The sequence below is a fragment of the Nycticebus coucang genome, chromosome 15 (assembly GCF_027406575.1).
Source record: "Nycticebus coucang isolate mNycCou1 chromosome 15, mNycCou1.pri, whole genome shotgun sequence".
NCBI classification, from domain to species: Eukaryota; Metazoa; Chordata; class Mammalia; order Primates; family Lorisidae; genus Nycticebus; species Nycticebus coucang.
This window is the reverse complement of record NC_069794.1, coordinates 93,568,394-93,582,586: the sequence shown is the minus strand read 5'-3', so window position 1 is coordinate 93,582,586 and position 14,193 is coordinate 93,568,394. Positions and strand designations below refer to the sequence as shown.

Genomic DNA, 14,193 nt, shown 5'->3' with positions numbered 1-14,193 from the left:
TCACGTTGTTCCTGTGAGAATCTCAGCGTGGAGCTTGGCTTCTCCGAACTGTGGCTTACATTTATTTGATAGAACAGTTAAGAGGACGAGGTGAGGCATCCAAGGTAACACGCCGGACACCAAGCGTAGGGCACACTGGATGGTCACTTGATTCTGGATTGACTCTATCATGTGGCGTCAAAATCGGTTCACTTTCAAAACCCTTCCTCTTGGCAAATTTCTCATCATGAATAGAAATGGCAAAATGACCCCTTTGAGACAAAATTAGCCTTTATAGCATCTACACATTGGAAAGTACCACTTTGAACACTGAGGATTCCTTTGTCAACTTTTCAATTTTTTTGGAGTCTTTTCTCCCCCTTAAGAGCATTTAGGGAGAAAATGGTAAGTAAACAAAAGGGATACTCTCAGGGGCATATACAGTATTTTAAAAAATATGTATGAAAATATATTTAAAAAATTCAAAATGAGGCAACACCATCTTTTTGGTAGTAGCGGGTTAGGTTACAGAATCACTGCTTAAATTTGGGCGAAACCACTTTCTTGAGGTCTGTTTGCCTCCTGAAGTGTCTAAGGGGAGAGGAATGAGACTCTGTTCATAATGGTGAGAAGCGAGATATTCATGTTGGAAACTAACCTACGGAATGCTCAAATTCCTTTCCAATTCATAGAAAGAGGTGATGTGCAGTATTGCCAGTCAGGAACACTGCTTTCTCAAGGCCAGAGTCACTCAGTCGCTTCTGTGGAGCCAAGTGATGGTCTACATCCAAAATGTGTCCCCTTCTCCCAACTAACAATTTTTTTTTTTTTGTAGAGAGAGTCTCACTTTATGGCCCTCAGTAGAGTGCCGTGGTGTCACATGGCTCACAGCAACCTCCAACTCCTGGGCTTCAGCGATTCTCCTGCCTCAGCCTCCGGAGTAGCTGGGACTACAGGCGCCACCGCAACGCCCGGCTGGCTATTATTTTTTTTTTTTTTGATTGCAGTTTGGCCGGGGCCGGGTTTGAACCCGCCACCCTCGGTATATGGGGCCGGCGCCTTACGGACTGAGCCACAGGTACCGCCCCCAACTAACAAATTTTTATTATGGTATCTGAAGTTGTGGCAGTAAGAGACCCACATGGATTCTAAGGGCAATGAATCTCCAGGAGGTTGTCTGTGAAATGGAAATTTTAATGTGGGGGAAGTGAGAAAGAATGCTGGATTTTCCGGTGGATGCAGTGACAATAACGGGAAGTTTCTGGGCCCCTGGGGGTGGGAGAAGGAAGGTACCGGGAATAGGAGGATGCAGGAGAGGGGGAGAGGTCAGGGATTTCCCTTCCCATTGGAAGGTTGACCTCAGACTCATCTTACTCTTCCTATAAGTAAAGGAAGCGAGATGTGTAATGAATTGCACAAAATAAAGTCGCTAGGATAAAACTTCTACTTTCATTCTTTAGTCTACTGGACTTTATATATTATATAATGAAAACAGGTGCTTTCATATTGAAGATCTGAATACTGTTGGGAAAATTGTTTTTAAGTCCATTTTAAGAGGTGAGACCATAACACTTCATTTTCTCTAACAGGCAGCAAATGATGAATGTATGTGAACACAATAAACAAATCTCAAAAAAAAGATACAACTTTTATTTTCCATGGATTTTAAAGATGCTTTGCTACATAGTTTATGTATTTTTATGAGATACTTTTTCATTTGTATGAAGTTCAACCATATACAATTTCAAGGTGATATGCTTGGTAGTGTATCTATAATCTTTAAAAAGTTTAGAGTTTTTGGAATGTACAGTATATGAGGTAAAATCAAGATTACATTAAAAATTGTTTTCTCCTCTGCACTAATTTTGCAGTGAGGCTCAAATGGCAAGTACACTATTAAATGACATTTACTATCAAAAATAGGAAGTTCATTTGATTACTATGAAAAACACAAGCCGCTGTAACTCGACACAGTGGCACATTTAACCATTTTAGACATTCGACCATATAGAAATCTCTGGCTATTACACTCAAAACCCTTTTGTACTGCCAAACGTGGCACTTTAGAGAAGTTTCTAGAAAACAAACACAATCACTGTTGTTTTGGGGGAAGGTCATTACCCTATACATAAGAGATCAGATTTAAATAAAATGTAAACATACAATATATTATAGTGACAGGTCATTCTTACCACTCAGAAAGGCCAAGTTTATCCATTTCTTTTTTGAACAAAGGTTAATGTTTTTTCTATAGCACAGATCATTTGACATAAAACAATTACACTACATGCCCATTCTATTATAAGGGAAATTCTTCAGAGATTTTCAAAGCACAAAACATACATTCCTTTTTTCAAGGACTGACAGAAGTGCTTAGTAATCACTAAAACGCTAACCTCGGCAACTAAAAATTAGTGATTCACTATCCTAAAATTCAAATAAATTAAAAAGCTAGTTACAGGTGTTTTATAGATAACAGGTATGATAAAACAAGAATTTTAGATAGTTTCATTACAAACTGTTTTACCACTGGCAGTCACTGACATCTAGGCAAGATGTACATTGTGATGCTTGACAAGATTCAGTCTGATCATCCAATAACTCACAAACGCAAGCTCACGAAAACATTGATGATTACGCAATTGCAAAGTGCTCTAATGCAACATTAACCACATGCAATCAACAATTTGGAACAGTATCCAAACAGACATTATACATTAAACATTAGTTTTTTAAGAAAGAAAGCAGCTTGAAATTTACTGGTGCAAATTAGTTTGTCTTCAGATTTGGTGCCCCAAACAAAAAGGTTAGGTTTGATTATGAATTCTGATGGTGATGGCAGTAGTTATGGGAGAAGCAGCAAAAACTTGCTGGAGTTCTTCAAAATAAGCCCACGCTAGACAGAGGGAGTGAGCCGTGTGTGTTATACATGTGCATGTCCTTACACACATACATATATATGAATAGTTCAAAGGCTCACAGGAGGCCAAATAGACTTGAAATTCAGTTGATTTTTATGATTACTTTTTAAAAAGTAACTATCTAAAAGTCCTCTGTTCTTTTCCATGTCCTTGAGACCTGAAAAGTTACTTTTTGAGTAAACGTTAAAATATTTTTAGGCCAAATAAGCTGTCTGTGCTTTCTTTAAATGACTTCTCTGTGGATTCATGAATATATACTTGTAATGAAGAACTCCACATTTATCAGACAAGAGGCTTTTGTCCATGCATATTCTTTCATCCAGTTTTTGTTTGCTAAGCCCCTCCAGTCACTCATCATAATCCCACTTACCAAATAATTAAGACAAATGAGGAGGTAGAAATATAGCACTAGATTGCTTTCACAGCAGCCGACTTTAACATTTTCATAGAGGGTATTAGTGTAAATTCTGGTCGTTCTGAATTTTTTACTTGCTAATAATTTTAAAAGAAACAGATCAGGTTATTACACTCATGCTGACTGGTCAGAATATCAATTATAAATTGTTTCCTCTTAAAAAGTTTGCTCCACAAGAAGGCCTATCGAGAAAAAAGGGAAGGGGGGAGGAAAAAAAAAGTCCCAACCAAACAAACCCCCCAAATTTGATACTTCTGTGGCTTGCATTCTAATAAAGTGCCAGCCTCTACCTAACAATATAAGCACTGAAAATGGCGGAAATGATGTGCTATAGTCTCAATGCCAGTGCTGAATGCCACTGTTTTTGTAAAAGCAATACAGAAATAATTTTAGTACATGACAAAATAAAATGTAATACAGCATTAAAAAATAAAGTTGTATTTTCACTTGATTACAAAGTACTGAATGATAAAGGCAATCAAAATGGAAAAGAAAGCGAACAGCACAAGGATGAGGGCCGCACACTGCTCGTCGGTGAGCGCCCGCCGGGCCCTCGTGCTTTCCACAGTGTCTCTGTTGGTGCTGGCTGGTGGCTCAGTCCTCTGAGAGACGAAGAGAACGGTGGTGCTGTAGGGACCAATGAGATCCTGGTGCCCCACAGGGTCTTGGCACTGGCGGACGGCGCACACACGGAAGCGGTATTCACAGTTCAGCTGAAGACTGGAATACCGAAATGAGGAGTCGGGACCTTTGTAAAGCTGTTAATAAAATATTTGAAGGAGAGTTATGAGTGAAGGCTGCCTGGAAATGTGTTAAAATTGCTGGTTTTGGAACTATCTGTGACGTGAAAGGTAGTGAATGCCATTGATTTTACCTTTTAAATGACATTTAAACAATACCTGTTCATTAAGTACTTCACTATCTGCTGCATAAGGGCAGAAGTTTGAACCGTGAGGATGAGACCAAACAGCTGAGAACAAGCACAATCTGCCCTCAGACATTTCCTCACTCTCCTCAAAGGAAAGAAGTCCATTTTTTTGTGAAATCATTTTATGAAAGCAGGGATAGTGTCTAATTTTACTCCTATCCATTATATCTTTAACTGATAAGTTTCCACATAATTGTAATCATACCTATCAAATGAAACAAGTGGTGAACAGGGAGAGCTTTCTCTAGCAAATTACTTCGTTAACTACAAAGAGTATAGATGACTTAGAATCACAGAATAGGACCTTAGTTAAAAACCAAATTCCTGGCCGGGTGTGGTAGCTCACACCTGTAATCCTAGTGCTCTGGGAGGCTGAGGAGGGTGGATTGCCCTGAGTTCAGAGGTTTGAGACCAGCCTGAGCCAGAGTGAGATCCCGTCTTTACCAAAAAAAAAAAAACAAAAAAAAAAACTGGGTGTTGTGGAGGGAGCCTGTAGTCCCAGCTATCTGGGAGGCTGAGGCAAGAGAATCGCTAAAGGAAGAAAAATAAAATAAAATAAAAAACCTTCAAACTAAAACAAGTGCAAGCCAGTTGAAAGCAAAAAAAAAATTTTTTTTTTTTAAAGAGACAGAGTCTCATTTTGTCACCCTCGGTAGAGTACGGTGGCATCACAGCTCACAGCAACCTCCAACTCTTGGGCTTAGGTGATTCTCTTGCCTCAGCCTCCCAAGTAGCTGGGACTATGGGCACCCGCCACAACACCCGGCTATTTTTTTTTTGGTTGCAGTTTGTCCGGGGCCGGGTTTGAACCCGCCACCCTCGGTATATGGGGCCGGCGCCTTATCAACTGAGCCACAGGCGCCGCCCCGAATGATTTAAATTTTTGTATTTAAGCTTTATTTTCCACATGTCTCCAAACGAACATGTTACTATTATGTTTAGGAGGAAAAAACCAACAAATGGCATGAGAGTGAGGAGATCCGTCCGAGAGAGGAGGACGCATGAATTACACGACTGGGAGTTCAAGTCTAACTCACAGGGAGCTGCTCCAGGCGCTTAACACTGAAACAGTGTGTAAGGAATCCTGACCTGAGTCCTGGGGGGGGATGAAGGAAGCTGGACAGGAGAGCGGCTCTTGCTCTATAAAGTGACAAGGCTGATGAGATTTTAGAGATTAGAAGTGATGTTGAGTAAGAGCTGGTAGGGGAAAAAGTTCTTCCAAGAATGTAAAGCTTGGAGGACCCAAAATATCGGTAGCTATGATTCTGATGGACTAGGAAGAAGGTGGTGCAAAGAGACTGGGAGGGAACCGTGATGAGACCAGGTTTCCGATTTTGGGTTTCTGATGTTGGGAGGATCATCTCGACAGGGAGATGCAGGCAGCCGCACACACAAGACTGAAGAAAACGGACTAATTTGCTAATAGTATTATAATTTAAGAAGGTTTATACATCTGAGAAATACTACTGAAATACGTCTCAAGCTTGAGAGGAGCTGTGTTAGCTGTCGGAATGAGTAATAAAAATTAAAATAAATAATGCCATTTCCACCCCTCATTACACATTTGACCTTGAGAAGAACAGACACATACTAAATTCCTAATTTTGAGGCACTTAGCTATTGCTCACAGGTAATAATAGTATACACAGTTGGATCAAAACAGCCCCTTGCATTTGCTGTGAATCCATTTACAGGTGGGCTTTGGCAAATACAATCAATGCAGATTTATAGTTAAGATAATGGCACGTAAAAGATTACTGTCTTCAGTTTGGATTTTAACAGAAAAATGCAGATTAAAATTTACCTTTTGAAATTTATACATGCTTAGTTGGTTAAGAACTTTCAAGTAGTTTCCCAATTGCAATAGAATTTTGTAAGAAAACCTTTGAAGAAAGTTTAGAGTTTCATAAATTGATATTTGCCCTTATTTTAGATTTGCAAATACATTATAGCATGGAGAAAAATAATTGAAGAATTAGGGCCAAAAATGAATCTACAGAGGAACAGATTCTGTTTATTATTACTTTCTATGTATATTACATAAACATAATCTGATTTTACAGTGAATAATACAGCAAACATTATTTAAAGAGTTATTATAAGAGTTATTATAATGATTTTAGCAATACATTACTTTTGGACTGAATGTAGGCTTAATTTAAACCTTTACTTAAGATATATAGTATTACGTATTTGATTACATTTAAAAATGATTATTCATTATGACATAATGAACATATATAAACATATAGTCATATAATTTGACACATATGGTCATATTATGTGATCATTGTGTAATTTAACAACTATACTGTTGCAAATAATTGTTTTGTTGTGAACAACACATGAATAACAAAAATCCTCACAAGCAACTGAACATAGACAAATCGCTGTGTCACCCTTATCTAGCCTTCTTTCCTCTATTATTATTGCTGACAGAACTGTCGCCCCAACTCCTGTGGAGCTTCCCTAGCTCTGCAGGCTCCTCTGTGAACACTGCTCTTTAAAAATCTGAGTTCAGAGGTTTAAGAAAGACAGACATTATATAGAGTCCAAGGGGCCGCTGTCCCAGGACCCGCTCCCTGCCGTGGTAGTTGATGGCATGTGTCAGTTTGAGTGAACTAAGGGATAACTGGTAAAAATTACTTCTGGATCCGCCTGGGAGGGTATTTCCAGAAGAGAGTAGCATTTGAATCAGCACACTGAGTGAAGATGGCCCTCACGAACATGGGTGGGCATCATCCAGTCTATTTCCAGCCTGACTAGAAATAAAGAGGAAGGGTGAGCTCTGTGCTGGAGCTGGGACATCGGTTTTCTCCTGCCCTTGGACATGACCTCCTGGTTCTCAGGCCTTTCCTTTGGTTTGTAGAGGTCATAAGAAATCTTTCCATATATTTGTATCTGTGTATCTTGTTGGGTCTTTTTCCATGGAGAACCCTGACTAATACACCTGCCCTGGCCAACAGTACTCTGATTTTGGGTGGGTGTCAAGCCCCTCCTTACCCAGCCGGTGTACCAGGAGACTCTCTTGCACAGGTGGGCCCTGGGGGCTTCACCCACTCATGCTTCATGCTCCATGATTGGAATGGTGGTGCCGTGGGAGGTATCTATGTCCTACTGCACAAGGTCATCGCTAGGGTCTCCATGTTTTCACACCTATCTGTCTCCCCAGCGTACACGTTATCGTGTGGTGTGGAGTTCACTGCTGCAGATACTGGTGTGTAGGGACCTTGTCAAAAGTCATGCCGAATGCAGTGGCTCACAACTGTAAATCCCAGCACTCTGGGAGGCCGAGGCAGAGGATGCCTTGAGCTCAGGAGTTCAAGAATAGCCTGAGAAAAAGCAAGACCCATCGCTACTAAAAATAGAAAAACTATTTGGGCATTGTAGGGGGTGCCTATACTCCCAGCTACTCAGGAGGCTGAGGCAAGAGGAACTCTCAAGCCCAGGCATTCGAAGTTGCTGTGAGCTATGATGCCTCTACCCTGGGTGATTGAGTGAGACTCTGTCTCAAAAAAAAAAAAAAAGTCTTGCAAAAAAATTCAAAATTTCAACTTCCACCATAAATGCATTAAGCTCTGGCACTGTCACTAATCTGGCCATGTCTGTGAAATCCAAGGGCTTCCTTTTCCCTGAATGTGAATGAGTAAGTTCCCCATCCCTGGTGAGTCCAGGGAGCTGCTCATCAACTGTCCGGAGTCCCTAAGAGGATTTACACTCAATTGTTCACAAGCCAGTTCAAGTTGGTTTTCCTGGTACTTGTGACATAATTAGTTCTGACACAAGAACTGCCCTAAGTACAGATTCCAGGAGGGGTTGATCAGCTTTGAGAGTGACTCTACTGTCCCCAAATGTTTTTACTTGATCTTATTATACATTTGAAATGCTGTTTTTGGTTAAAAAGCACTAGCCTTAAAAACTTACACATTCCTGAGAGAAATTAAAGAGCCAGCAGACACTTGGCTTTTGGTATGAACTTTCCTAAGCAAAGAGCATTCTCTTAAAACAGGGTAAGGTCAGCTTTCCACAGTACCCAGGAGTCAGAATGTGTGCGTAAGAGGAAGGTGAGAATCAGAAGTGGGGAATCAATGTTGAGCACAGAGGCGCTTCTAGGTGAGGTGCTACTGAGCGAGGCCCAGGGCAGCAGGACACCAAAGGCCCAGGCAAAGCCGCTGATGGAAGAGGGCCGAAGCCGGGGAAGGAAGCACAGAAATGGACTTGCTGCTCAGCTCGGCCCAGGGTCGGGGGTACTTGCTGCTGTTCCGGGCTAATTTGCTTCCAGGTCACTAATCCTAGCGATATTACAGGCAAAACAGGTTTTTACAGGCTAGAAACTCAACCACCAATTTATACATAATATTCCCTTTCTTGAAAACACCAACACCAGCAAGACCCGGCCTCTTCCGCTGCATATTCCATTCTTGAGCCTTACTCCAGTCACACTTGAGAATGTCATGGTTACCTCCTCTAAGCAACCCAGCCCTCCAAAAGTCTTACTAAATGACACTCCTTTTTGGAAAATGTCCCATAGTCCTGTTGGAATTAATCATTCATGGTTTATAAAGTAGGTTTTATCTTTATTATGACCGTCTGTTTGGCTATGCAAAATGTCGGACTGTAAAATTTACTACTGCCTTGAAATTAGAACAGTGACATATAAAAAGGTAGCTCCTTCATAATTCTTGGTACAAAGTATACACGTGTACTGAATATAAAATAAATTACAAGTGAAATATCAAATTCCACGAATGAAACTGAACTCTTAAATGGCCTTCAAACTTTTGAATATACATTGCCAATAAAGCTGTAGAATTTTTAAGAGACTTAGATGAGCATGTATAGAATGAAGTTATATCAGTATGATATATCTATGAAGTATATCAGTATTTTGAGTTTTATAGCACACTTGTAATTCAAGTAAGTATAAGTGATGAAAGGCCTAATGTTGCTTTTCAATTAGAGTTAAGCATTGCTGTTTCATATAGTGACATAAGCTTATTAAAATTCATATACTACTCAAATGTGGGGTCTCTATTTCCTTTAAATATGTAATATAATTACATTTTCTTTAATATTAATTTTACTTCCTCCTTAGAAGGAAACCTGCTTATCTGTAAATTACATTTCAAATCTAATTATCATGTAAGTTTGCAGATGGCTTAATAAAGAAAAATAATCACATGATAAATTTAAACCGACTCTTTGGACTTTTTATAATTTCACTTAAGATACTAACATTTCCATACTTTTAATACTTAAAGACAGTTTTTTTTTTTGAGACAGAGCCTCAATGGTAGAGTGCTGTGGCATCACAGCTCACAGCAGCCTCTAACTCCTGGACTCCAGCGATTCTCCTGCTTCCACCTCCCAAGTAGCTGGGACTATAGGCACTTGCCACAACACCCAGCTGTTTTTTGGTTGCAGCCATCTTTGTTGTTTGGTAGGTCCCGGCTAGATTCAAACCTGCCAGCTCGGGTGTATGTGCCTAGCGCCTTAGCTGCTTGAGCCACAGGTGCCAAGCCATACTTTTAATACTTAAAAGAAAAATTATACAATAAAATATTAATCTCCCTACTGGAATAGAACAAATGATTGGTTTTCTAATGGGAAAGGAAAATTTAAAATAAGATACAATGAGAACCACCCAGGTTAAAAGCCCTCAAAATCAAGAAGGTTAAAGCACAAAGGGAAAATCCGATGACATGTAGAGAGGTGTTTATTTGCTTCTAGTGTCTCTTTCCACTAGAACAGTGGTTCTCAACCTTCCTTCAATATAGTCCAAAGGGGTTGCGACCCGCAGGCTGAGAACCGCTGCACTACAATCTGTGTAAGCTCCATGAAGCCAAGGGCATTTGCTCAGTGCCGTTTTCTTGAGCACCTAGCACAGAGCTCAACGAATACTTGTCAAATAAATGAATAAGTATAGTTCAAGTGTAGTTTACACTGGAGGTAAACTTTTATATGATTCATACACTTTTATATGACTCAAAAGAGTTTACCCTGGATGAGGAAACAGAAAAATAACTCAGTGAAACTCATCAATCTCATCATAAAGACCGTTCAAGATTTTGAATCCTGAGATCTCTGGAACATAGTTTTGAACAAATGTTTTTGATTAGAACGGTAAAGATGTTAACCATCCTGCATTGAAAATACATAAAAATTTTAAAAGGGTAAAATACATAAAAAAGAGTATCCACTAAATTTTATCTTGGGACATACCTGTTTGAATTCCGAATCTTTTCCCACCATAACTTGAAGACTGTAAATCACTGGATCACCTTTCATTGGCTGTAAACATTCCCATGTAATTTCACAAATGTGATCGTTTATTTTCTCTATTTTGGGGGCTGTAGAAAACAAATATAAATCTGCTCACTTAATTTTTAGCTTGGCACATCACGCAGAAACATCACAGAGAAATCAAAATCAACAAACCTTTAAAACCCGGTTATAAAACTGACACAGGTATCAGTGAATTTTTTGATTTACAAAAATTTACAAAAATTTTTTAAGAGGTTAAAATTAGCCCTGTCTTAAAGCCAAGAGATACTAACCTGGATGAGGAAACAGAAAAGTAACTCAGTGAGACTCATCAACACCATTAGAAAGTCTGTTCAGGAGGAACAGGTTTGCTCATGGTATATTGAAATGTGGGATCCAGAATACAGTTCTAGAAATTTTGTGATTAGTTTAGTTTCAGTCTTTTTGGCTAAAAGTATACATTGCAATCCTTGACATGGTTATTTTAAAATAAGAAACCCTCTAAAATTAATTTAAAAGATATGTATTAATGTATACAAATCTGTGTGTATACATATGTGTGTATGTGTATGTGTGTGTAAATTTGATTGAAAAATCCGAAGAAACTCAGAATTTCTTTTGCATAACAGACAACTAGGAACGCCCCTTGAATTCAAATGAATGAAACAGCAACAACTCAAAACATTTTAATAATCAGTTTTTTAAAGTAACAATAGCAGAAACAGCAAATGACTCTTAAGAAAACCAGCCTACCTGTCACCTTTACTATTCAACATAGTGCTGGAAGTTCTAGCCAATACAATTAGGCAAGACAAGGAAATAAAGGGAATCCAAATGGGAGCAGAGGAGGTCAAACTCTCCCTCTTTGCTGACGACATGATCTTATACTTAGAGAACCCCAAAGACTCAACCACAAGACTCCTAGAAGTCATCAAAAAATACAGTAACGTTTCAGGATATAAAATCAGTGTCCACAAGTCAGTAGCCTTTGTATACACCAATAACAGTCAAGATAAGAAGCTAATTAAACGCCTGTAGTCCCAGCTACTCGGGAGGCTGAGGCAAGAGAATCGCTTAAGCCCAGGAGTTGGAGGTTGCTGTGAGCTATGTGAGGCCACGGCACTCTACCGAGGGCCATAAAGTGAGACTCTGTCACTACAAAAAAAAAAAAAGAAGCTAATTAAAGACACAACTCCCTTCACCATAGTTTCAAAGAAAATGAAATACTTAGGAATATACCATACGAAGGAGGTGAAGGACCTATATAAAGAGAATTATGAAATCCTCAGAAAGGAAATAGCAGAAGATATTAACAAATGGAAGAACATACCATGCTCATGGATTGGAAGAATCAACATTGTTAAAATGTCTATACTTCCCGGGTGGCGCCTGTGGCTCAGTCGGTAAGGCACCGGCCCTGGCCAAACTGCAACCAAAAAATAGCTGGGCGTTGTGGCGGGCGCTTGTAGTCCCAGCTACTTGGGAGACTGAGGCAAGAGAATCGCGTAAGCCCAGGAGTTGGAGGTTGCTGTGAGCTGTGTGAGGCCATGGCACTCTACCGAGGACCATAAAGTGAGACTCTGTCTCTACAAAGAAAAAAAAAAAAAAAAAAGTCTATACTTCCCAAAGCAATCTACCTATTCAATGCCATTCCTATCAAAATATCAACATCATACTTTCAAGATTTGGAGAAAATGATTCTGCGTTTTGTATGGAACCAGAAAAAACCCCGTATAGCTAAGGCAGTTCTTAGTAATAAAAATAAAGCTGGGGGCATCAGCATATCAGATTTTAGTCTGTACTACAAAGCCATAGTGGTCAAGACAGCATGGTACTGGCACAAAAACAGAGACACAGACACTTGGAATCGAATTGAACACCAAGAAATGAAACTAATATCTTACAACCACCTAATCTTTGATAAACCAAACAAGAACATACCTTGGGGGAAAGACTCCCTATTCAATAAATGGTGTTGGGAGAACTGGATGTCTACATGTAAAAGACTGAAACTGGACCCACACCTTTCCCCACTCACAAAAATTGATTCAAGATGGATAAAGGACTTAAATTTAAGGCATGAAACAATATAAATCCTCAAAGAAAGCATAGGAAAAACACTGGAAGATATTGGCCTGGGGAAAGACTTCATGAAGAAGACTGCCATATTGCAACAACAACAAAAATAAGCAAATGGGACTTCATTAAACTGAAAAGCTTCTGTACAGCTAAGGAGACAATAACCAAAGCAAAGAGACAACCTACACAATGGGAAAGGATATTTGCATATTTTCAATCAGATAAAAGCTTGATAACTAGGATCTATAGAGAACTCAAATTAATCCACATGAAAAAAGCCAAAAATCCCATATATCAATGGGCAAGAGACATGAATAGAACCTTCTCTAAAGATGACAGATGAATGGCTAACAAACACATGAAAAAATGTTCATCATCTCTATATATTAGAGAAATGCAAATCAAAACAACCCTGAGATTTCATCTAACCCCAGTGAGAATGGCCCACATCACAAAATCTCAAAACTGCAGATGCTGGCGTCGATGTGGAGAGAAGGGAACACTTTTACACTGCTGGTGGGACTGCAAACTAGTACAACCTTTCTGGAAGGAAGTATGGAGAAACCTCAAAGCACTCAAGCTAGACCTCCCATTTGATCCTGCAATCCCATTACTGGGCATCTACCCAGAAGGAAAAAAATCCTTTTATCATAAGGACACTTGTACTCGACTGTTTATTGCAGCTCAATTTACAATCGCCAAAATGTGGAAACAGCCTAAATGCCCACCAACCCAGGAATGGATTAACAAGCTGTGGTATATGTATACCATGGAATACTATGCAGCTATTAAAAAAAATGGAGACTTTACATCCTTCGTATTAACCTGGATGGAAGTGGAAGACATTATTCTTAGTAAAGCATCACAAGAATGGAGAAGCATGAATCCTATGTACTCAATTTTGATATGAGGACAATTAATGACAATTAAGGTTATGGGGTAGGGAGGAAAAGCAGAAAGAGGGACGGAGGGAGGGGGGTGGAGCCTTGGTGTGTGTCACACTTTATGGGGGCAAGACATGATTGCAAGAGGGACTTTACCTAACAAATGCAATCAGTGTAATCTGGCTTATTGTACCCTCAATGAATCCCCAACAATAAAAAAAAAAAAAAAGAAAACCGGCCTACCTATTCTATTTAGTATTTTTATGTTAGATCATTAAAAAATAAGTGATAAAGGGCGGCGCCTGTGGCTCAGCGGGTATGGGCACCGGTCCCATATGCCGGAGGTGGCGGGTTCAAACCCAGCCCCGGCCAAATTAAAAAAAAAAAAAAAATAAGTGATAAAACCATTATTTGTCTGAGTATCAATGTGTTAGACAACATGGCTTTTATTATTGAGTGAAGCTCTCACGAGGTGGGCTTGCCTGTATGATGTTTCATAATACAACTGCTAGACACACATTGGACGCTAAATTTTAGTGATAGCGGACAAAGTTCATGAAAATGCATTTAAAAATACTTAAAATATTTATAAAAGAATGGGCGGCACCTGTGGCTCAAGGAGTACAGCGCCAGTCGCATATGCCGGAGGTGGCAGGTTCAAACCTAGGCCCGGCCAAAACTACAAAAAAAAAATATTTATAAAAGAAAATGATTTCAGAATGT

At 39.4% G+C, this 14,193-nt stretch overlaps 1 protein-coding gene across 4 annotated transcripts in view; it reads right to left on the bottom strand.

The window, feature by feature from the left end:
- Positions 1 to 1,608: 1,608 nt before the first annotated feature.
- The window catches only part of FNDC3A (fibronectin type III domain containing 3A), a 221,288-nt gene continuing 208,703 nt past the window's right edge, over positions 1,609 to 14,193 (bottom strand). For all 4 annotated transcript variants that reach the window (XM_053563739.1, XM_053563737.1, XM_053563738.1 and 1 more), the window contains 2 exons: positions 10,466 to 10,593; positions 1,609 to 4,073 (listed from right to left, as the gene is read on the bottom strand). In XM_053563739.1, the coding sequence (XP_053419714.1) occupies positions 3,759 to 4,073; positions 10,466 to 10,593 (443 nt within the window). In that variant the 3' untranslated portion in view covers positions 1,609 to 3,758. The remainder of the gene's footprint in view (positions 4,074 to 10,465; positions 10,594 to 14,193) is intronic.